At 38.8% G+C, this 25,020-nt stretch overlaps 1 protein-coding gene and 1 long non-coding RNA gene across 2 annotated transcripts; one reads left to right on the plus strand and one right to left on the minus strand.

Moving 5' to 3' along the window:
- Window positions 1–1,457: 1,457 nt before the first annotated feature.
- LOC140679849 (uncharacterized) lies at window positions 1,458–19,688 on the minus strand. Its single transcript, XR_012051184.1, has 3 exons — window positions 19,195–19,688; window positions 8,315–8,439; window positions 1,458–3,620 (listed from the first exon to the last, which is right to left on the minus strand). It is a non-coding gene; the product is annotated as an uncharacterized lncRNA (long non-coding RNA).
- Window positions 19,473–23,603, plus strand: LOC133623700 (serotriflin-like). Its single transcript, XM_061987008.2, has 6 exons — window positions 19,473–19,609; window positions 19,683–19,773; window positions 21,475–21,617; window positions 21,683–21,777; window positions 23,201–23,283; window positions 23,414–23,603. The coding sequence occupies exons 1-6, from the start codon at window positions 19,502–19,504 to the stop codon at window positions 23,539–23,541; spliced, it is 648 nt and encodes a 215-aa protein (XP_061842992.2). The 5' UTR covers window positions 19,473–19,501; the 3' UTR covers window positions 23,542–23,603.
- The last annotated feature ends 1,417 nt before the right edge of the window (window positions 23,604–25,020 follow it).

Here is a 25,020-nt window from a genome sequence, read left to right on the forward strand (position 1 = left end):
TTGTCGGGTCTCCTGATGACGTTTTGAGACATCTCCTACAACTACAGCACCAGAATTGTGCTGCTGAAGCAAGTTTCTATTTTTTGTAATTTTTACGACATTTTTGCAAAAAAAAAAATTCGTAAAATATGCACTTTCTTCCATTTTCGGGTTGTGTCGGGACTCCTGATGACATTTTGAGACATCTCCTACAACTACAGCACAAGAGTTGTGCTGCTGAAGCAAGTCCGTTTTTTTAAATTTTTTGTAAGGGTCCCCCCTTACGACATTTTAGCAAAAATGTTTTCCGTAAAATATGCATTTTCTTCCATTTTCGGGTTTTGTTGGGACTCCTGATGACGTTTTGAGACATTTCCTACAACTACAGCACCAGAATTGTGCTGCTGAAGCAAGTCCGTTTTTTTTTTAAATTTTTGTAAAGGTTCCCCCCCCTTACAACATTTTAGCAAAAATATTTTTTCGTAAAATATGCACATTTTCTTCCATTTTCAGGTTTTGTTGGGACTCCTGATGACGTTTTGAGACATCTCCTACAACTACAGCACCAGAATTGTGCTGCTGAAGCAAGTTTCTATTTTTTTAATTTTTTGTAAGGGTACCCCCTTACGACATTTTTGCAAAAAAAATTTTTCGTAAAATATGCACTTTCTTCCATTTTCGGGTTGTGTCGGGACTCCTGATGACATTTTGAGACATCTCCTACAACTACAGCACAAGAGTTGTGCTGCTGAAGCAAGTCCGTTTTTTTAAATTTTTTGTAAGGGTCCCCCCTTACGACATTTTAGCAAAAATGTTTTCCGTAAAATATGCATTTTCTTCCATTTTCGGGTTTTGTTGGGACTCCTGATGACGTTTTGAGACATCTCCTACAACTACAGCACCAGAATTGTGATGTTGAAGCAAGTCCGGTTTTTTGAATTTTTTGTAATGGTCCCCCCTTACGACATTTTAGCAAAAATGTTTTCCGTAAAATATGCATTTTCTTCCATTTTCGGGTTTTGTTGGGACTCCTGATGACGTTTTGAGACATTTCCTACAACTACAGCACCAGAATTGTGCTGCTGAAGCAAGTCCGGTTTTTTGAATTTTTTGTAAGGGTCCCCCCTTACGACATTTTAGCAAAAATGTTTTCCGTAAAATATGCATTTTCTTCCATTTTCGGGTTTTGTCGGGACTAATGATGACGTTTTGAGACATCTCCTACAACTACAGCACCAGAAGTGTGTTGCTGAAGCAAGTCCGGTTTTTTGAATTTTTTGTAATGGTCCCCCCTTACGACATTTTAGCAAAAATGTTTTCCGTAAAATATGCATTTTCTTCCATTTTCGGGTTTTGTTGGGACTCCTGATGACGTTTTGAGACATTTCCTACAACTACAGCACCAGAATTGTGCTGCTGAAGCAAGTCCATTTTTTTTTTAATTTTTGTAAAGGTTCCCCCCCTTACATTTTAGCAAAAATATTTTTTCGTAAAATATGCACATTTTCTTCCATTTTCAGGTTTTGTCGGGACTCCTGATGACGTTTTGAGACATCTACAACTACAGCACCAGAATAGTGCTGCTGAAGCAAGTTTCTATTTTTTGAATTTTTTGTAAGGGTCCCCCCTTACGACATTTTAGCAAAAATGTTTTCCGTAAAATATGCATTTTCTTCCATTTTCAGGTTTTGTCGGGACTCCTGATGACGTTTTGAGACATCTCCTACAACTACAGCACCAGAATTGTGCTGCTGAAGCAAGTTTCTATATTTTGTAAGGGTCCCCCCTTACGACATTTTTGCAAAAAAATGTTTTCGTAAAATATGCACTTTCTTCCATTTTCGGGTTGTGTCGGGACTCCTGATGACGTTTTGAGACATCTCCTACAACTACAGCACAAGAGTTGTGCTGCTGAAGCAAGTCCGTTTTTTTGAATTTTTTGTAAGGGTCCCCCCTTATGACATTTTAGCAAAAAAAAAATTTTTTTAATTTAGTGTTAAAAAGGTAATACTGTACTGTACTGTACATATTAATTTACCACCGTGCACCTACATTATGCGAGGGTGCTCTCGGTCCATTTTAACTTTCAATAGGATCCAAACTGCACGGCCTTGGACTGAACATCACACTGTGAAATTTGATTGTGGACTTTTTTTATGTTATTATCAAATCACACAGCATGTGAGAGTTAGCAGGCACACTTCCTCCAGTTTTTTTTTGTTTTTTTGTTTTTTTTTTAACTTCGAGTCCCCTCATAGGTGTGCGCTTTTCCCACTGCTCTACATCTAAGGGTGACCAGATCCCAATTCAGCAGGGGCCTCGTGTATTAAACGTGCTTATGCACAAAAACCTGGCGTACCTCCTTTTTTCACGGTAAACATGAAAGGTATCGAGACCGAACTTGACGTTGAATTGTGCGCTGCTTCACTCCAGCTTCGTTCTTCACGTACGCACATTTACTTTGCCGACATTTCAACAATGTAAAAGAGATGGAGGCGAGGACACAAAATGCACTTTTTGGCCAATGTGTTTACCGTCATTTCCGGACTACAAGGCGCATTTAAAATCCTTTTTTTTATTTCTCACTGCGCCTTACAACCCGGTGCACCTAATGTAATGAATACGTTTGGTTGAGCTTACCCACCTCGAGGCTATTTTATTTGGTACATGGTATAATGATAAGTGTGAGCAGTAGATGGCAGTCAAACATAAGAGACACGTGTAGCCTGCACTATGATGGGTCTCAAGTAAACACCAACATTTTAAATGTTCCATTGAAACTATAGAACATTAGACACGCCGCTCAAAAATCTATCAAAATGTTTTAGCACAACTTTGGTAAGCTACGAAGCCGCACCGCTTGAAGGATTGTCGGCGCATTAAACATACGACTATTATTATGGTGTGTGTCTAAGGTAAGACATTATCTGGCGTTTTGTTTCGCAATATTATGCAACTTTTCTTAACTTCTGGTACCTGCTGATCTGCATTTGGGATCTGCATGAGTCCTGAAAAATTCTTCTTTTTCTCTATCTTCTTGTTATGGGACATTCATCCTCCACTGTTGCCATTTCTAATATAAAGTAGTGTCAAGTTCTCACTTATCTCTGTCAGTAAACTCGCCATGAAAGCGCTAAAACATACCGGTGTAGTGAGTTTACATTATTCACCCAATTAGAGTTCCGGTTGGACGGTTTTTCACGGGACACATTTCCGGTGTGGTTGTGTCCGGATGAGGAGATGCTGCTCCATTATTGATTTTATTTTATTTTATTTCGTGTAGACTGCAACATTGTATGTGCTCCATTGAAAATAAAGAACATTACACATGGAGCTCAAAAATCTATCAAAATGTTTTAGTAGGACGTTGGTAAGCTATGAAGCCACACCGCTTGATGCATTGTACTGTGCTTCAACATAGGAGTATTATTATGCTGTGTGTATAAGGTAAGACATATTTTCTGGTGTTTTGTTTCGCAATATTATGCAAAAGCAACTTTTCTTACCTTCTGGTACTTGCTGATCTGCATTTGGGATCTGCATAAATCCTGAAAATTCGTGCAGGTCCGCGCCGACACCGTTGTCGATAAGCTTCTTCTTTTTCTCCACCTTCTTGTTATGTGACATCCATGTTGCCATTTCTAAAATAAAGCAGTGTAAAGTTATTACTTATCTCTGTCAGTAAACTCGCCATGAAAGCGCTAAAACATACCGGTGTAGTGAGTTACCATTATTCACCCAAGGAACTTTAGTTATTAAGAGTTCTGGTCGGACGGTTTTTCACGGGACACATTTCCGGTGTCGTTGTTTCCGGATGAGGAGATGCTGCTCCGTTATTGATTGAAGTAAAGTCTGAATGTCATTTAAACAGTTAGCGCCATCTTTTGACACTTCACAACAAAGATGACGGGGGAGAAGACGCTGCCGAAGGTGAGCCACGTAAATAAGACCGCCCACAAAACGGCGCATCCGGAAGCGACTTGAAGATGATCATCTATGCAACATTTTGAGCAAAGAACCACCATTACATGTTATGTAGACCACAAGGAAGTCTTTGACATTTAGAAATAAATTAAATATTATGACTCCTTTAATGCGCCTTATAATCCGGTGCGTCTTATATATGAAAAAAAAGATCAAAAATAGACCATTCATCGGCAGTGCTCCTTATGATCCGGTGTGCCCTATGGTCCGGAAAATACGGTAATGCTTTATATCAATATATGTGAGGGTGTTTACTCATTTATCTAGGCCAGGGGTGTCAAACTCATTTTAGATCGGGGGGCCACATGGAGAAAAATCTACTCCCAAGTGGGCCGGACTGGTAAAATCACGGCAAAAAAAATAACTTAAAAATAAAGACAACTTCAGATTGTTTTCTTTGTTTAAAAATAGAACAAGCACATTCTCAAAAATGTACAAATCATGCTGTTTTCTTACACTTACATGTTCTACCTTTATTTGTCGTCATTCCTACTTTCTGAATAAATTACGTGATAATGTTCATCAGTCAACTCATTGGTGTTCATTTTCAATCTAACAAGATAAAAAAATAATATCAAAATCAAATTACAGGATGTCATTTATGTAGTTTGCTCATTTTCCTCGACTGGTGCACTAACATCACGTGTTTTATTTTTTTGTACATATGTAGCATCATCTACAAAGATACAAATAATTGCTCTTGCAACATCTAGTGGACACATTTAGAACAGCAGTTTTTTTCATACAAAAATTTCAGCTCATTTGTATACTTAGCAAACTAATCTGGAATTTATCTTATTTTCTGTCTGATAAGATCATTCTTCTCACAAAGCAGATTTTATGTTAGAGTGGTTTACTTGTTTTAAGGGTTTTGCTCCTAAATGATCCATACCTGCCAACTTTTGAAATCAGAAAAACCTAGTAGCCATTGTCCAGGGGCCGCAGGCCCCGGTAGGTCCAGGACAAAGTCCTGGTGGGGGGTTCCTTCGCCCCCCGACGCAAAATGATTATTAGCATTCAGACAGGTTAAAATGTTGCTAAAACCATCACTTTTCTATCAGTCACAGTGACTTTTCAAAACAAAAATATTACAGCAAAAATCATATGGGTTGATTGACATGTTTATTCTGTAAGCTAACTTCAATAGTTTGAAATTATTTTGACAGTTAATGCCAGTTATCCTGTCAACCTTTCACAAGACTTCAATGTGTTAATTGAAAGTATAAACAGTATAAACACTTTTTACAGTAAACAAATGGTAAAACAGTACTAAACAATTCCATTTAAAAAAAAATTGGTGTCATTATTAACTTTCTGTCCAAGCTTGTATAATCTACTGCCTTGTTCAATTGTAAAAAATATTCTGTGCCTAAAATTCACATTTCTATCACAATTATCATACTGTAAACATGGTAAGCTAACTTCATTAAAATTAATAGTCCTGTCAATAGCATGGAATTACAATTCAAATGTAGTTTTTTTGTAAGCCTTTCAAAAGAAAATATATGAAAAAATATGAAAAATGAATGAAAATTAATTTAAGCCATCAGACACTTGAAAAGTAGCACATCACATCTCTAATGTAATCATTTGAACTTTTCAACAGAAATAGCACTGCAAAAATATTAAGGACATACTTCTGTATTTTGGTAGTTATGCTGTCAACATTTAACAAGATTTCTTCAACTTGGACTTGAAAGCATAAATAGTATAAACACTTTTAACAGTATAACAGTACTAAACAATTCCAATAGATAACATTGGTGTCATTACCTTTTTGTGGCTAAAATCCAAATTTAGAAACGGCATTAGACTTGTGTTTTTTTGTCCCAACGTGGTCTTTTACATCGCTAATTCCTCCGCGTCCGATCGAAAAATCTTGTCTGCACAAGGTGCAATTCGCGTAGTTTTCACCCTTTTTGGAACGGATAATTATTCCCGGATAGGCTTTTGAATATTCTTCACGGAATGACTGCAGTTTTCTTTTCGGTTTAAGACTCGTTTGCGATTTTTCTCCGGTTGATTCCATGATCGTTCGCTCGTTTGGAAACAATGGGCAACAGGTGCCTCGTGCTTGGCAGCGGTGCTATAAATAGCCTCTCGCACGGCATTCGGAATGGCTCGATAGGAAGTTACGGGAAGCAGTGTCGATTGTCATTGTTGTTACGCGATTTCGTGAATAAAACTTAAAAAAAAATATATATATTTAATTAATGAAAAACCGTATTTTTTAATCACTGCAACCGTAACCCGGAATAGGTTGATGAAAACCGTACTAATTACGGGAAAACCGGAGTAGTTGGCAGGTATGATGATCTCAGTAAGATATTACAGCTTGTTGCTGAGATTTGATGACCTATATTGAGTAAAACATGCTTGAAACTAGAATATCAAGTGTTGCAAAGCTGTGTCATCAACACTCACAAGTATAAAACTACTTTTTTAAAGTAATCATTTCATACTTTAAGCATGAAAAAAAAAATTCCTGATGCCGAGCGCATATCATTATGTCAAGATAATGGCACTAGCATTTACTTCATTTAAGAATATTTTTCAACATATTGAGCAAAAAGGTCTCTTTTTTTCTACCAAGAAGAGTGCACTTGTTATTAGTGAGAATATACTTATTTTAGGGGTTTTTTTGGGTTCATTGAGGTTAGCTAATTTTACTTGTTTTGGAAAGTCTTGACAAGCTGAATTTTCTTGTTCTATTGGCAGATAATTTTGCTTAGTTCAAATAAAATACCCCTCATTTTTGTTTTGTTTTTTCTTATTTTTGAACACTGACTTTTTGCAGTGCATCCGGAAAGTATTCACAGCGCTTCACTTTTTGCCACATTTTGCTATGTTACAGCCTTATTCTAAAATGGTATGAATTCATTTTCGTCCTCAAAATTATGCGTTTCTGGGTGTTGTTGATAAATGCAACAACACCCAAAAACGCCGCCGGCTTTGCTCAGCCCGAGCTAATCTAAGATGGACTCAATGGTTGGAATCTGCGCTTTATTTATATTTATTATATATATCTGCGCTTTTGCATGATATACAGCATATATTTATATTTATTATATATATTTAACTGCTGCTGTGACCCAAGGTCACCCCCATATTTATACTGTTGACTGTCAATCAGAATGTGCAATGTTATGTTACTTACTGTGCCTTGTATATACATTTTTATTTTTATTTTTTATTTTTAGCTAAGTACCGTGTGACTTGTTGAATGGTGGACTAGCAAAGTAAGATTTTCATTGTACGGCAAACTGTCTGTTTAACTGTGCATATGACAATAAACAATCTTGAATCTTGAATATAATAGTTACTACGGTAATCTTCTCAGAAAGCATGTAGTTTCAAAGTTGTATTTGTGTTGGTACACTGCATCAAAAAGCGACATCAGTGTGTAAAGGATATCACCACATGGGCTCAGGAACACTTCAGAAAACCACTGTCCATAACTACAGTTCGTCGCTACATCTGTAAATGCAAGTTAAAACTCAACAATGCAAAGCGAAAGCCATTTATCAACAACACCCAGAAATGTCACCGGCTTCGCTGGGCCCGAGCTAATCTAAGATGGACTGATGCCAACTGGAAAAGTGTTCTGTGGTCTGACGAGTCTACATTTCAAATTGTTTTTGCAAATTGTGGACGTCGTGTCCTACGGTCCAAGGAGGAAAAGAACCATCCGGATTGTTATAGGCGCAAAGTTCAAAACCCAGCGATGAGGGTGTATTAGTGCCCAAGGCATGGGTAACTTACACATTTGTGAAGGCACCATTAATGCAGGTTTTGTAGCAACGTATGTTGCCATCCAAGCGACGTCTTTTTCATGGCCGCCCCTGCTTATTTCAGTAAGACATCGCCAAGCCACATTCTGCACGTGTTACAACAGCGTGGCTTCGTAGTAAAAGAGTGCGGGTACTAGACTGGCCTGCCTGTAGTCCAGACCTGTCTCCCATTGTAACCGTAATGGTCTGTCAAGCACTTTTGAATTGCCTTGTGTACGAACTGTGCTCTGTAAGAAAACTCGCCTTGCCGACCGTTTTCTGTCGTGGACAACGACAATTTCAATAAACTACGAGTTAAAAAAAAGGCATGCACATTTCCCTTTTTTTGGTATTGAAAAAATGTATCGAACCGCGCCGCTCAAGTACCGATCCATACCAGACTGTGAATTTTGTGCATCGTTCGTGGCACCCTTTGTGTTTACGCGTTTCATGGGTCAGGATTGCACCACCTAAGGCATTTTTGATACATGGTTACTATGCAGTGTGTGTGTTATTCACTCTATGACAATGACAAGAAATGCATTGAACTGAATAAAAATCATGTTAGAGTAAATGAATACTTCTCTGATTTGAGGGCAAAGGGTTGTTCATGTGTCCTGTGATGAACTGGCGGCCAGTCTCGGGTGTAGGCCGGGGGTCAGCAACCCGCGTCTCTTTCGCGCCGCCCGAGTGGCTCCCTGGACCTCTTTCAGAGATGTGTGAAAATGGAAAAAGATGAAGAAAAAATGTTTTTTGTTTGTTTTAATATATTTTCTGTAGGAGAACAAACATGACACAAACCTTCCTAATTGTTAGAAATCCCACTGTTGATGTTAAACATGCTTCACTAAAGAGACTATTTAGCAAGCACTGTTTTGTCCTACTCATTTCAGCGATCCTTGAACTCATTGTTGTTTGATTACATGTACAACTTTCTCCGACGCTGCCACAGAAAGACGTGTTTTATGCCACTTCTTCTTTGTCTCATTTTGTCCACCAAATGTTTTATGCTGTGCGTGAATGTACAATAGGTGAGCTTTGTTGATGTTATTGACTTGTGTGGAGTGCTAATCAGGCATATTTGGTCAGAGCTAATCAATGCTAACATGCTATTTAGGCCAGTGGTCCCCAACCACCGGGCCACGGCCCGGTACCGGTCCGTGGATCGATTGGTACCGGGCCGCACAATAAATTTAAAAATAAATAAATAAATAAAATTAAATAAATACATTTTATCAAATCAACATAAAAAACACAAGATACACTTACAATTAGTGCACTAACTCAAAAAACCTCCCTCCCCCATTCACACTCATTCACACAAAAGGCTTGTTTCTTTCTGTTATTAATAATCTGGTTCCTACATTATATATCAATATATATATATATATATATCAATACAGACTGCAGGGATACAGTCCGTAAGCACACATGATTGTATTTTTTTATGACAAAAAATAAAAAAAATAAAAAAATTACCATACCATGGATTTGGATGTTTTTAGAATAGAATAGAAAGTACTTTTTGATCTCCCGGGGAAATTCAGCACCACAGTTCGCTCACAATAGACAATAAACACTTGGGTATTTTTTACATGTGAATATTATAAATATTATATTATATATCTATTATACAGCATTATTCACATGTGAATAATATAAATACAGTCTATTATACAGCATTATTCACATGTGAATAATATAAATACAGTCTATTATACACCGTGTTGGGTTAGTTACTGAAAACCAGTAACTAGTTACAGTTACTAGTTACTTTATTTCAATAGCAACTCAGTTACTAACTCAGTTACTTACACCAAAGAGTAATGCGTTACTGTGAAAAGTAACTATTTAGTTACATTTTTTCTTCTCTTCTTTTTTTTAAAGCTCCCATTAATGCCCTTTAAGCCTTCATTTAAGTACTGTTATTGCACTGGAGAATAATACAATCTGTTGATCAGCGCGAGGAACTTGCAAAATGGGGTCCCAGGGACCTCAAGTCATAAAAATGGGGTCCTACAGTACATTTTTGGGGTCCCACTTTTTTGTAAGCGTTTTGAAAAAAAAAAAAAAAGATAAACGTTCGCATTATCCTGTTATATCTCACATTCTATATTGTGTTTTGGAAAAAGGTTGTCATAAACGTTACTTAATTCATTAAAAAAAATAAAGAAAGAAAACAAATGTGTATACACATATGTAAATGTATTCAGTTATAAACATTCATTCACTTTCTTCTTTCCTTCATGGATCTAAACTTTACCACTGCTGTTTTTATTTAATAAGTTGTATTTATTTCAGTATAAAAGTGTAAAAAGGGTTTTGCTTGGGTCATGAAATGATGATAATGGTGTGCCAGGGCATACATACATTTTATATTTAACGCTTAAATCTCTGGAGTCTACATCAACTTCACATCTATCCCTCATTTCAAAATGTTTTAGTTTTTTTTAATGTTGTTTTTTTGTTTGTTTGTTTTCTGCCCTTTTTTTGTCAAACAAAACTATGTTTTTAATGGCAAACACACAAAATATGCAAAATCTTCCAACAAAAATAGTTTTCAAAGTGGAATATTTAGTGTGAAGTAATGGGAACCTTGGATAGGTCAATAATTCATAATAACATTGATTTTGATTCAATATTATGTTTTGAGCAATGACAGTTTGAAACAACTTGATTAACGTGGACCCCGACTTAAACAAGTTGAAAAACTTATTGGGGTGTTACCATTTAGTGGTCAATTGTACGGAATATGTACTGTACTGTGCAATCTACTAATAAAAGTCTCAATCAATCAATCCACTCCCTCGCTCTCTCCGTCCCTCCCTCACGAATGCTGCTGCGTGCGCACAATTTGTTTTGTTTTTAACCCCTTCTTAACCCTGAACGTACATTGAAAATACACGCAACCCTGCCGGACATTTGAGGCATTTAAGAAACTCCGCCCGGACAGCCCCGCAAAAGAAGACATGTGCGGGGAAAAGAGGACGCATGGTCAGTCTAGAATATCTCCATGTTAAGAAACTGGGCTTCAGCTCCACCATGATGTCTTGTTAGTAAACACAGACACACACCCACACCCAGACGCACACACACAGCGCCTCTTCTCTTGTCCCAGTTGTGACACAGGAAGAACCAGAAGGACGACACTGCAACTCTCCAATAAAACACACTCAGATCTTCTGTTTGTAGCCGATACTACATAAGAAATGACGTAAAATAACGCAGTAACGCACCATGTAGTAACGGTAACTGAATTTCTGAATATAAAAAATAACGCGTTAGACTACTAGTTACTTTGTAACGCGTTAGTCCCAACACTGATTATACAGCATTATTCACATGCAGAGGTGGGTAGTAACGTGCTACATTTACTCCGTTACATCTACTTGAGTAACTTTTGGGATAAATTGTACTTCTAAGAGTAGTTTTAATGCAACATACTTTTACTTGAGTATATTTATAGAGAAGAAACGCTACTTTTACTCCGCTAATTTTATCTACATTCAGCTCGCTACTCGCTACTAATTTTTATCGATCTGTTAATGCACGCTTTGTTTGTTTTGGTCTGTCAGACAGACCTTCAAAGTGCCTGCGTTTCAACAAATACAGTCACTGGTGACGTTCACTCCTTTCCACCAATCAGATGCAGTCACTGGTGACGTTGGACCAATCAAACAGAGCCAGGGGTCACATGACCTGATTTAAACAAGTTGAAAAACTTATTCGGGTGTTACCATTTAGTGGTCAATTGTACGGAATATGTACTGTACTGTGCAATCTAATAATAAAAGTTCCAATCAATCAATCAAAAGTGTGAAGGAAAAAAGACCCTTTTTTTATTTCAACCGTACATCCTGTCAAAAGCCTAAAGACTGACTGCACAGTTCCTGTCTTCACAATAAATGTGCCGCTCCATGGCGCCTGCGCTTTCAAAATAAGAGTCTCCGAAAGCCAGCGCAAACAAGCTAACAAGCTACGGAGTTTGCCGCCAATGTATTTCTTGTAAAGTGTATAAAAACGAATATGGAAGCTGGACAAATAAGATGCCAAAAACCAACCACTTTCATGTGGTGTTAGACAGAAGGAGGAACATTTTTTCTCCTCCATTTGAAAACAAGGACGTTTTCGGCACTACTGTCTGATTACAATCAATGCAAGTCATCAGAATCAGGTAATACACCAACTTATATTCTTGTCTTCATGAAAGAAAGTAATCTATATGTTAAACATGCATGTATATTCATTAAAACACCTTTAACATGTAAACAAAAACGGCAAAATAAATAAATATAAATTATATACTGTATATATCAATGTATGTATATATATATATACATATATGTGTATATATATATATGTGTGTGTGTATATATATATATATATATATATATATATATATATATATATATACACACACACACACACACACACACACACACACACACAGGTAAAAGCCAGTAAATTAGAATATTTTGAAAAACTTGATTTATTTCAGTAATTGCATTCAAAAGGTGTAACTTGTACATTATATTTATTCATTGCACACAGACTGATGCATTCAAATGTTTATTTCATTTAATTTTGATGATTTGAAGTGGCAACAAATGAAAATCCAAAATTCCGTGTGTCACAAAATTAGAATATTACTTAAGGCTAATACAAAAAAGGGATTTTTAGAAATGTTGGCCAACTGAAAAGTATGAAAATGAAAAATATGAGCATGTACAATACTCAATACTTGGTTGGAGCTCCTTTTGCCTCAATTACTGCGTTAATGCGGCGTGGCATGGAGTCGATGAGTTTCTGGCACTGCTCAGGTGTTATGAGAGCCCAGGTTGCTCTGATAGTGGCCTTCAACTCTTCTGCGTTTTTGGGTCTGGCATTCTGCATCTTCCTTTTCACAATACCCCACAGATTTTCTATGGGGCTAAGGTCAGGGGAGTTGGCGGGCCAATTTAGAACAGAAATACCATGGTCCGTAAACCAGGCACGGGTAGATTTTGCGCTGTGTGCAGGCGCCAAGTCCTGTTGGAACTTGAAATCTCCATCTCCATAGAGCAGGTCAGCAGCAGGAAGCATGAAGTGCTCTAAAACTTGCTGGTAGACGGCTGCGTTGACCCTGGATCTCAGGAAACAGAGTGGACCGACACCAGCAGATGACATGGCACCCCAAACCATCACTGATGGTGGAAACTTTACACTAGACTTCAGGCAACGTGGATCCTGTGCCTCTCCTGTCTTCCTCCAGACTCTGGGACCTCGATTTCCAAAGAAAATGCAACATTTGCATGGTTGGGTGATGGTTTGGGGTGCCATGTCATCTGCATGGGGACATGCTGTGTATTGTTAATTATTTATTGTTTATTATTTAAATAGGATGTGTAGTATTTTACACTAAATACCACCCAACTACCTCATACCTTTGACATAACATATACAAACCCCTTTTCCATATGAGTTGGGAAATTGTGTTAGATGTAAATATAAACGGAATACAATGATTTGCAAATCATTTTCAACCCATATTCAATTGAATGCACTACAAAGACAAGATATTTGATGTTCAAACTCATAAACTTTATTTTTTTTTTGCAAATAATAATTAACTTAGAATTTCATGGCTGCAACACGGACCAAAGTAGTTGGGAAAGGGCATGTTCACCACTGTGTTACATGGCCTTTCCTTTTAACAACACTCAGTAAACGTTTGGGAACTGAGGAGACACATTTTTTAAGCTTCTCAGGTGGAATTCTTTCCCATTCTTGCTTGATGTACAACTTTGTTTTCTGAAGTGTTCCTGAGCCTATGTGGTGATATCCTTTACACACTAATGTCGCTTGTTGATGCAGTACAGCCTGAGAGATCGAAGGTCACGGGCTTAGCTGCTTATGTGCAGTGATTTTCTCCAGATTCTCTGAACCCTTTGATGATATTACGGACCGTAGATGGTGAAATCCCTAAATTCCTTGCAATAGCTGGTTGAGAAAGTTTTTTCTTAAACTGTTCAACAATTTGCTCACGCATTTGTTGACAAAGTGGTGACCCTCGCCCCATCCTTGTTTGTGAATGACTGAGCATTTCATGGAATCTACTTTTATACCCAATCATGGCACCCACCTGTTCCCAAGTTTATCAGTTTGAACATCAAATATGTTGTCTTTGTAGCATATTCAACTGAATATGGGTTGAAAATGATTTGCAAATCATTGTATTCCGTTTATATTTACATCTAACACAATTTCCCAACTCATATGGAAACAGGGTTTGTATATGAAAAGTCCACAGCAAGAACAATTTGAAATGTGGACTCGTCAGACCACAGAACACTTTTCCACTTTGTATCAGTCCATCTTAGATGAGCTCAAGCCCAGCGATGCCGACGGCGTTTCTGGGTGTTGTTGATAAACGGTTTTCGCCTCGCATAGGAGAGTTTTAACTTGCACTTACAGATGTAGCGACCAACTGTCGTTACTGACAGTGGGTTTCTGAAGTGTTCCTAAACCCATGTGGTGATATCCTTAACACTGATGTCGCTTGTTGATGCAGCACAGCCTGAGGGATCGAAGGTCACGGGCTTAGCTGCTTACGTGCAGTGATTTCTCCAGATTCTCTGAACCCTTTGATGATATTACGGACCGTAGATGGTGAAATCCCTAAATTCCTTGCAATAGCTGGTGGAGAAAGGTTTTTCTTAAACTGTTCAACAATTTGCTCACGCATTTGTTGACAAAGTGGTGACCCTCGCCCCATCCTTGTTTGTGAATGACTGAGCATTTAATGGAATCTACTTTTATACCAAATCATGGCACCCACCTGTTCCCAATGTGCCTGTTCACCTGTGGGATGTTCCAAATAAGTGTTTGATGAGCATTCCTCAACTTTATCAGTATTTATTGCCACCTTTCCCAACTTCTTTGTCACGTGTTGCTGGCATCAAATTCTAAAGTTAATGATTATTTGCAAAAAAAAACAACGTTATCAGTTTGAACATCAAATATGTTGTCTTTGTAGCATATTCAATTGAATATGGGTTGAAAATGATTTGCAAATCATTGTATTCCGTTTATATTTACATCAAACACAATTTCCCAACTCATATGGAAAAGGGGTTTGTATATGTTATGTCAAAGGTATGAGGTAGTTGGGTGGTATTTAGTGTAAAATACTACAAATCCTATTTAAATAATAAACAATAAATAATTAACAATACACAGCATTTTCCCATGCAGTATTACCGTAATTTATCATATTATTCATAATAATAATTTTAATAATTCACAATAATCGACCAAACTGAATTTGTCAGGTCTGTCGGGATGGCAGAGCTGTAAGTACACCTGTTAAGTGACACACAGGTGACACTTTTGAAAGAGACTGCAAGTGACCATCATAGAACATAGAACAAATAATTATAACAAACTAAACACAGCTTTCGAGCCTTTCACTGTTCTAGTTACATTTTCGGTTGTATTGCTGCATGATGTGTGTTTTTTCATTAAATTAGTGGAAGTACATTTATAGGAGAATATAGAATAACTTTTTCCACTGAGGGATGCATTCTGAAAGGTGTCTATTTTGACAGTTTAATTTTTAAAAACAAATTTAATGTTAAAAAAAAAAAGTTTTGTCTTTACATTACAGCTGCTCTTTTTTTACACTTTTAATGTTTTTTAAGTAAGAGTATTTTTAGAACGTTCCGTAGGCCAGTTAAAAAATTAGCTGTGAGCCGCACTTAAGACACGCTTTGTATAGATAATAGCCTTTTCACAGTAGCAACAAAAAAGTGACACATTTAATGTTAAAAGACCCACATATACTGTACAGTAAGTTTTAAATTCATACCGATAATCAACAAACCGTAGAACTAACTCGCCTTAAATCAGCATCGTGGAGCATATGGAACAAAGTAGATCAAATATTGTGGAAAGTAGATCAAATCATCTTTGAATCTACGTGACACTGCCACGGCGAATAGGAACGCAACGGATGAGGAAAGGGAACAGAAGCTGCCCTTCACTTATTGAGAATTTAGAACATCCTGCTTTGGAGAACAATGGATGAAGGAAGCCCCTACCTGCCTCTTTTGGCTCACGCTCCAGGTGCTTTTAAACAGGGCAGGTAAACACTACAACAGGGAAAATCCAGGAAGTAACCGGTTTGTTTTTTTTTTGTTTTTTTTTAAGACACAATATGTAACTATGTCTAACGGTGTTTTAATACAGTGACAACACAGATGTGCGTTTGAAGAAGTAGGATTAAAAGGTTGGAAAAATATAACCTCTGTCATGAAATGTGAGAACATCAACACGCAAAAGCATTCTGAGCTTACTTATATGTTAATGCACACATAGTGACCAGCTAACTTCTCCAGCCATGGGAAACACCTCCCAGTTCCTTTTCACCAGTACTTGTTGCGGGTAATAATATAATAATAAATAGTAAAGTTTGTCTATAAAATTGTTATAACCAGGCCCGGCCCTAACCAATCTGGCGCCCTAGGCAAGATTTTAGGTGGCGCCCCCCCACATCGGCAGTGAAGTGTATATACTCACAAGAAACCGAATAGCTTTGTCTTTGACCTTTTTTTTTTTACTTACAACTATACCTAATATACAAAGGGGTGGAAAAGTGACTATTACCTGCAGGGCAAACATTAGCTAACCAGAAGGCAATAACAATGTAAACAAAAACACCTGCTTAAAAGATCTAATACAAATGTCCCTGAGGAATGTAAGGTGGGAGTACTGTAATTACCTAACGTTACATTATTATTTTCCATAACAATTTAGCCCCCTCCACAATATTAACCCGACGTTAAAACAGAACTAGCTATTTATTGATTAGCAATTGCCGAATCATGTAACATTAGCTTAGTGGGTAGAGCAACTGTGCCAGAAACCTGAGGGTTGCAGGTTCGCTCCCCGTCTCTTACCATCCAAAAAAAAAAAAAAAAACGCTGCCGTTGTGTCCTTGGGCGGGACACTTCACCCTTTGCCCCCGGTGCCACTCACACCGGTGAATTGAATGATGAATGATAGGTGGTGGTCGGAGGGGCCGTTGGCGCAAATTGCAGCCACGCTTCCGTCAGTCTACCCCAGGGCAGCTGAGGCTATGAAAGTAGCTTACCATCACCAGGTGTGAATGATTGATGGGTTCTACATGTAAAGCGACTTTGGGTACTTAGAAAAGCGCTAGATAAATCCCAGTTATTATTATTATTATTAATGCTAAAAAGCCAGGTTACTATCACATTCTGTAACAGACAAATAATTTCATGTAGGCTAACGTTACCTACCTGCTACCTCTTGTCTTTTCTCGTTTCTCCTCCTCTTCTTTTCTCTTTTTTCTTCCCTGGGCACCTGACAGTTTTGGCCGTTTTGACATCTTGTGTTGATTTTTTGATGTGGTCACGTCCAAAAAGAGTCATGATACGGGAAGGGAGGGGGCGCACCATGCGGGGGGCCGTAATGTTGTAACAAATAATATTTCTATTAAATAGGCTTTACTTTGCATTTTAATTAACGTGGGATTATTTTTTGTATTTAGAAATAATAGTATGTGAGTGTGAATGTTGTCTGTCTATCTGTGTTGGCCCTGCGATGAGTTGGCGACTTGTCCAGGGTGTACCCCGCCTTCCGCCCGATTGTAGCTGAGATAGGCTCCAGCGCCCCCCGCGACCCCAAAGGGAATAAGCGGTAGAAAATGGATGGATGGAGTACCAACTTTTTTCTTTTTTCTTTTTCTCCAACATTTGTGGCAATGGCGTGGCGCCCCCTGATGGACGGCGCCCTTAGCATTTGCCTATACGGCCTATGCCACGGGCCGGCCCTGGTTATAACTATACCTCCCGCCCCACTATTTGAGAAGGACTGTGTTGGACACATAACATAACTTAATATTTCAAAATTTCCAGAGCCAAAAATTATTTAAGTTGCTGTTTAGATTCCTTCAGCAACCCGTTTAGGCAGTTGGGCCTTCAACACTTGCACCCCCTGCTGGTGAAATCTATCATGCCTCTTTTGCTTTTAGTTTAGCAACAATAAAAGATAGCATGACTGAGTTTTAACATTTATCATACCCGTGTCATGATTCTCCATAACAGTTTGACTTGTTGTCGGGTCTTTGTTCGGCACGTTTTATTTTCTGAAGCTCCCCTTCCTGTTTGGGATGGCAGGCACAATTTTATCTCAGCTGAGGGCGTTGGAAGGGTTCATAAGCCAGCTGTTTGCATCTGGGCATTGTTATTTGTTTTTATTCACCCATGGTCCACTGCATTTTGTCCATGTTAGTACTAACTGCACTGCAAAAAGTCAGTGTTCAAAAACAAGAACAAAAAAATACAAAAATGAGGGGTATTTTATTTGAATTAAGCAAAATTATCTGCCAATAGAACAAGAAAATTCGGCTTGTCAAGACTTTTCAAAACAAGTAAAACTAGCTAACCTGAATGAACCCAAAAATACCTTAAAATAAGTATATTCTCACTAATAACAAGTGCACTTTTCTTGGTAGAAAAAAAAGAAGACCTTTTTGCTCAAAATGTGGAACAATATTCTTAAATTAAGTAAATGCTAGTGCCATTATCTTCACATAATGATATGCGCTCGGCATCATGATTTTTTCATGCTTGAAGTAAGAAATTATTACTTTAAAAAAGTAGTTTGATATTCTAGTTTCAAGCAATATAGGTCATAAAATCTCAGCAACAAGCTGCAATATCTTACTGAGATCATTTAGGACCAAAACGCTTAAAACAAATAAAATACTCTAACATAAAATCTACTTAGGGAGAAGAATTATCTTATCAGACAGAAAATAAGCAAATATCACCCTTATTTGAGATATTTAATCTTACTTAGATTTCAGTTTTTGCAGTGTGCTTTTTAGACTTAGACAAACTTTATGCATACTAGTTATAGCTATTTGGCTGTTCTAGTTTTTATTTTTATTTATTTCTTTATTATCTTTTTTATTTTTTTAATACACTGTAGCACTTTGAGATTGTTTACTCAATATAAAGTGCTTTTTACAAATAAAATCTATTATTATTCCATCCATCCATTTTCTACCGCTTTTTCCCTTTGGGGTCGCGGGGGGCGCTGGAGCCTATCTCAGCTACAATCGGGCAGAAGGCGGGGTACACCCTGGACAAGTCGCCACCTCATCGCAGGGCCAAATCTATTATTATTATTATTATTATTATTATTATGATCCACAAGGGAAATTGAATTTTTCTAGAATTAACTTTGTTTTTTTACCTGGAAGTGCTAAAATGTCCTAGTCTTGGAGCTATTTTTAGCACCATCGTGAGAAATAAAAAGAGTTTACAAACCGTATCAAGGTCTTTACACAGGTGCTCCACTGGGAAAAAGTTTATCTTTAATGTATTAGAGATGCCCTTGAGTCTATGTGTTAAATCCCACGCAGCAACATGGTCCCGTGTATATAAAAACCTACCTGTGTTCCCCTAGAAGTTGTGAGTCCGGAATCTAGCGATGAACTCGTTCCTCTTCCCCTTCCTGTGCGCTTTGGGCCTTTGTGCCGCCCTGCAGGTGTCGGCCAACTCGGAGAATGATGTGGAGTTGTTGGCTGTAAGTACAATTAAACATGGTTCAAAAATCAATGTCAGCAAATTTGTGAAAATGTGTACTGTGTTTCCTCTCCCATGATTGACCGACCTGAAGGAGGGTGAGTACAGTTATCACTGATCTTCCATAACTTTATTCACACACATTCCCAACTTAAATAACTTTGTTCTGCTGTGATGTCAGAAAGTGTCCTGGCCTCGCCCTCGGAACAGACTGAGATTGTGAACAAGCACAACGCCCTGAGGAGAGGTGTGAAGCCCTCTGCCAGCAACATGCTCAAAATGGTACTAAAAATTATGATTAAGAAATGCTTTAGAATTGTTCCAATTGTAAAGTGAACCTGTGGCTCGTCCACAGAGTTGGAGCAGAGAAGCTGCAGCCAACGCTCAGAAGTGGGCCAACACCTGCTCCATGAACCACAGCCCGGCCAGCGCAAGAGAGATCAGCAGTAAGTCGCTTTTTTTAGACAAAACCTAAAAAGTGAAAGCTCTTAACGGTCAAATAAAATCCATTAGTCGCACCTTTGGAAACTAATTCTCTCAAAGGAAATAATGGCAGTAGAAATGTTCAGTTCCAGGGTCAAACTACTACCTGCAAAAAAAACTATAGCATACCTGCCAACTTTTGAAATCAGAAAAACCTACTAGCCAGGGTCCAAGGGCCGCAGGCCCCGGTAGGTCCAGGACAAAGTCCTGGTGGAGGGTTCAGGGCTTCGCCCCCCGACGCAAAATGATTATTAGCATTCAGACAGGTTAAAATGTTGCTAAAACCATCACTTTTCTATCAGTCACAGTGACTTTTCAAAACAAAAATATTACAGCAAAAATCATATGGGTTGATTGGCATGTTTATTCTATAAGCTAACTTCAATAGTTTGAAATTATTTTGACAGTCAATGCCAGTTATCCTGTCAACCTTTCACAAGACTTCAATTTGTTAATTGAAAGTATAAACAGTATAAACACTTTTTACAGTAAACAAATGGTAAAACAGTACTAAACAATTCCATTAAAAAAAAAATTGGTGTCATTATTAACTTTCTGTCCAAGCTTGTATAATCTACTGCCTTGTTCAATTGTAAAAAATATTCTGTGCCTAAAATTCACATTTCTATCACAATTATCATACTGTAAACATGGTAAGCTAACTTCATTAAAATTAATAGTCCTGTCAATAGCATGGAATTACAATTCAAATGTAGTTTTTTTGTAAGCCTTTCAAAAGAATTCAAAATATGAAAAATTAATGCAAATTAATTTAAGCCATCAGACACTTGAAAAGTGGCACATCACATCTCTAATGTAATCATTTGAACTTTTCAACAGAAATAGCACTGCAAAAATATTAAGAACATACTTCTGTATTTTGGTAGTTATGCTGTCAACATTTAACAAGATTTCTTCAACTTGGACTTGAAAGCATAAATAGTATAAACACTTTTAACAGTATGTCGTGCTGTGAAATACAGCCGACAGGATTGCGCACCAAACACGAAGCAAGGCCAAAGTGCATGCATGCTGCAGGAGAACAAAGGACTTCTTTCATTTAAGGTTTGTGATAAACCATCAAACTCATTCGTTAAAAGGACTCTATAGTAATATAAAGCGAATTTTTCTGGACATTATCATGCAAGAAAAGTTTATTTTTGGGACCGCGATCACCGCGTAATGATTTTTAAAGGTTGCATTACAAACATTTAACTGTCCCATGTGATCAGCCAGTGCGATTGGAAGTCCATGCTCAATTATTGCCTCCGTAAATAAAACTTCGGCATTTATCACATCCAAAGAATCTGTTTGGGCGACGAAAAACGTTGAAAGTTTTCCACTTGTATCGCTAGCAACGGCATTAGACTTGTGTTTTTTTGTACCAACGTGGTCTTTTACATCGCTAATTCCTCCGTGTCCGATCGAAAAATCTTGTCTGCACAAGGTGCAATTCGCGTAGTTTTCACCCTTTTTTTTTTTTTTAATTAATGAAAAACCGTATTTTTTATCACTGCAACCGTAACCCGGAATAGGTTGATGAAAACCGTACAAATTACGGGAAAACCGGAGTAGTTGGCAGGTATGCTATAGTAACTGTACAGGCAATTTAACAGCTGTCATGCAGGTGGGAAAAAGAAGTAAAAAAATGTTTTGTGCTGTAGCTAGCGGCTGTGGGGAGAACCTGTACATGGCCAGCTACAAGAACAGCTGGAGCAACGCTATCCAGTCATGGTATGATGAGGTGAAGGATTGGCGCTATGGAATGGGATCGGTCAACGGAGGAGTTGTTGGACACTTCACGCAGGTATGATAATATTCATGTCAACTATCATCATTCAAAATCAAACGTTATATTTCCCCCATACCCAGATTGTTTGGTACAGGTCTAACCTGATTGGCTGTGCTATGGCCTACTGCCCCAACTCCCGCTACAAGTACTTCTACGTCTGCCACTATTGCCCACCGTAAGTACAACTAAATATGATTAGATTCCAATGAGTATTATGTAACATCATGATAGGGCATGTAATAAAACCCAAATATTGTTGAGACCATTTCCCTTGTATGCAATACTTTATATTAGAGATGTCCGATAATAATAATAATACAATGTAATATTGGAATTTATCGGTATTGGTTTCAAAGTTATCGGTATCGGTTTCAAAAAGTCAAATTTCTGACTTTTTAAAACGCCGCTGTGTACACGGACGTAGGGAGAAGTACAGAGCGCTAATAAACCTGCCATTGTGTGCCGGCCCAGTCACATAATATATGCAGCTTTTACACACACACAAGTGAATGCAAGGCATACTTGATCAACAGCCATACAGGTCACACTGAGGGTGGCCGTATAAACAACTTTAACACTGTTACAAATATGCGCCACACTGTGAACCCACACCAAACAAGAATGACAAACGCATTTCGGGAGAACATACGCACCTTAACACAACATAAACACAACAGAACAAATACCCAGAACCCCTTGCAAGACTAACTCTTCCGGGACGCTACATTATACACCCCCGCTACCACAACCTCCCCCCCCACACACACAGCTCAACCCCCCCTGAAATCAGAGGTCTCAAGGTTGGCAAGTATGCTCTAGTATACTCTGGACTGAAGCTGTGTGCCTTCATTGTTTTTGTAGCTGTTGTTTTGAGGCATGTTTAAAAAAAATAAAAAAAATAATGCACTTTGTGAAAGTCAAAGTATAGTAATTCCCATAGTTGTAGTGGGTATTAGGATTATCTCAGGGAGAGCATGTCCCAAATTCCAAGCTGCTGTTTTGAGGCATGTTAAAAAAAATAATGCACTTTGTGACTTCAATAATAAATATGGCAGTGCCATGTTGGCACTTTTTTTTTCCATAACTGGAGTTGAAGTTGTTCTCTTATTTTGGAAAACCTTGTTTTTGATTGATTGATTGAAACTTGTATTAGTAGATTGCACAGTACAGTACATATCCCGTACAAGTGACCACTAAATGGTAACACCCGAATAAGTTTTTCAACTTGTTTAAGTCGGGGTCCACGTTAATCAATTCATGGTAAAGTTACATTGTTTAATGCATCCAGCGGGGCATCACAACAAAATTAGGCATAATAATGGGTTAATTCCACGACTGTATATATCGGTATCGGTTGATATCGGAATCGGTAATTAAGAGTTGGACAATATCGGAATATCGGCAAAAAAGACATTATCGGACATCTCTACTTTATACGCATCAGAACCATCAAGTCCTAAAATAAACAGGTACAAGTACAAACTGTCTGCTTATAGTCATGAAATAGCAACTGCTGCATATCTGTTACATGTTTGAGCTGATAGCGAGAGAGTGACTTTTTATGCAGTAAATATTTGATGTCCTGACCTACATTTTAGTGGAAATTACCAGTTGGCTCGTCCCTACAAGTCAGGACCCACCTGCGCTGACTGCCCCAATGCCTGTGAGAACAAATTGTGCAGTAAGTAGCAGCAGCCTGCGCTCTAAAATGATGAACACAAAATTGTGCCATTGTGCTCTTACAGTAAACTCCACATTTTATCTTGTTTTCTTCCCGCTATTCAATTAACATTTCTGTATCGCCCTCTTAGCAAACCCCTGCCCTTACAGTGACCAGTACAGCAACTGTCCTGATCTGAAGGAGCAGTGGGGCTGCAACAACAGCAACGTCGCCTCTTGGTGTCCCGCCTCTTGCAAGTGCAGCTCTCAGATTGGCTAAATGACTCACTCAGAAACGTTGCATTGAATTAAAAAAGTCTTGCAACTTTGCATGTCAAGTCACTTACTGTTGTGTGTATTTTTTAGTCACCGTCCAAGCAGTTTGCTCAAGGGCTCCTACTGTTGAAAAACATTATTATTGTATGTCATGATATGTGTCTTAATACCACAAATTGAAATCAACATATGTGTGAGTTTCCATATTAAGGGGAACTGCACTTTTTTGGATTGTTGCCCTATAGAGCACAATTCGTACACAAGGCAATTCAGAGTGCTTTACAGAAAATTAAAAGATGGCAACAATTAAAAAAAAAATTAAATTCCATCCATCCTCTTCGGCTTATCCGAGGTCTAAGCAGGGAAGCCCCAGACTTCCCTCTCCCCAGCCACTTCGTCCAGCTCTTCCTGGGGGATTCCGAGGCGTTCCCAGGCCAGCCGGGAGACATAGTCTTCCCAATGTGTCCTGGGTCTTCCCCGTGGCCTCCTACCGGTCAGACGTGCCCGAAACACCTCCCTAGGGAGGCGTTCGGGTGGCATCCTGACCAGATGCCCGAACCACCTCATCTGGCTCCTCTCCATGTGGAGGAGCAGCGGCTTTACTTTGAGCTCCTCCCGGATGACAGAGCTTCTCACCCTATCTCTAAGGGAGAGCCTCGCCACCCGGCGGAGGAAACTCATTTCGGCCGCTTGTACCCGTGATCTTGTCCTTTCGGTCATAACCCAAAGCTCATGACCAAAGTGAGGATGGGAACGTAGATCAACCGGTAAATTGAGAGCTTTGCCTTCCAGCTCAGCTCCTTCTTCACCAAAACTAATCGATACAGCGTCCGCATTACTGAAGACGCCGCACCGATCCGCCTGTCAATCTCACAATTCACTCTTCCCTCACTCGTGAACAAGACTCCGAGGTACTTGAACTCCTCCCCAACCCGGAGATGGCACTCCACCCTTTTCCGAGCGAGAACCATGGACTCGGACTTGGAGGTGCTGATTCCTATCCCAGTCGCTCCACACTCGGCTGCGAACCGATCCAGTGAGAGCTGAAGATCCTGGCCAGATGAAGCCATCAGGACCACATCATCTGCAAAAAGCAGAGACCTAATCCTGCAGCCACCAAACCGGATCCCCTCAACGCCCTGACTGCGCCTAGAAATTCTGTCCATAAATTTATGAACAGAATCGGTGACAAAGGGCAGCCTTGGCAGAGTCCAACCCTCACTGGAAATTATCCATCCATCCATCCATTTACTACCGCTTATTCCCTTTTGGGGTCGCGGGGGGCGCTGGAGCCTATCTCAGCTACAATCGGGCGGAAGGCGGGGTACAACCTGGACAAGTCGCCACCTCATCGCAGGGCCAACACAGATAGACAGACAACATTCACACACTAGGGCCAATTTAGTGTTGCCAATCAACCTATCCCCAGGTGCATGCCTTTGGAGGTGGGAGGAAGCCGGAGTACCCGGAGGGAACCCACGCA

Source organism: Nerophis lumbriciformis, linkage group LG26, assembly GCF_033978685.3.
Source record: "Nerophis lumbriciformis linkage group LG26, RoL_Nlum_v2.1, whole genome shotgun sequence".
NCBI classification, from domain to species: Eukaryota; Metazoa; Chordata; class Actinopteri; order Syngnathiformes; family Syngnathidae; genus Nerophis; species Nerophis lumbriciformis.

Excerpts from the sequence above, each read along its gene's own strand:
- LOC133623700 (XM_061987008.2), top strand. The coding sequence starts at position 19,502 with ATGTCAGAAAGTGTCCTGGCCTCGCCCTCGGAACAGACTGAGATTGTG. Across the intron at positions 19,774-21,474 it reads CAGCGCAAGAGAGATCAGCA|CTAGCGGCTGTGGGGAGAAC; the intron begins GTAAGTCGCTTT and ends TTTGTGCTGTAG. Across the intron at positions 21,618-21,682 it reads TTGTTGGACACTTCACGCAG|ATTGTTTGGTACAGGTCTAA; the intron begins GTATGATAATAT and ends CCCCATACCCAG.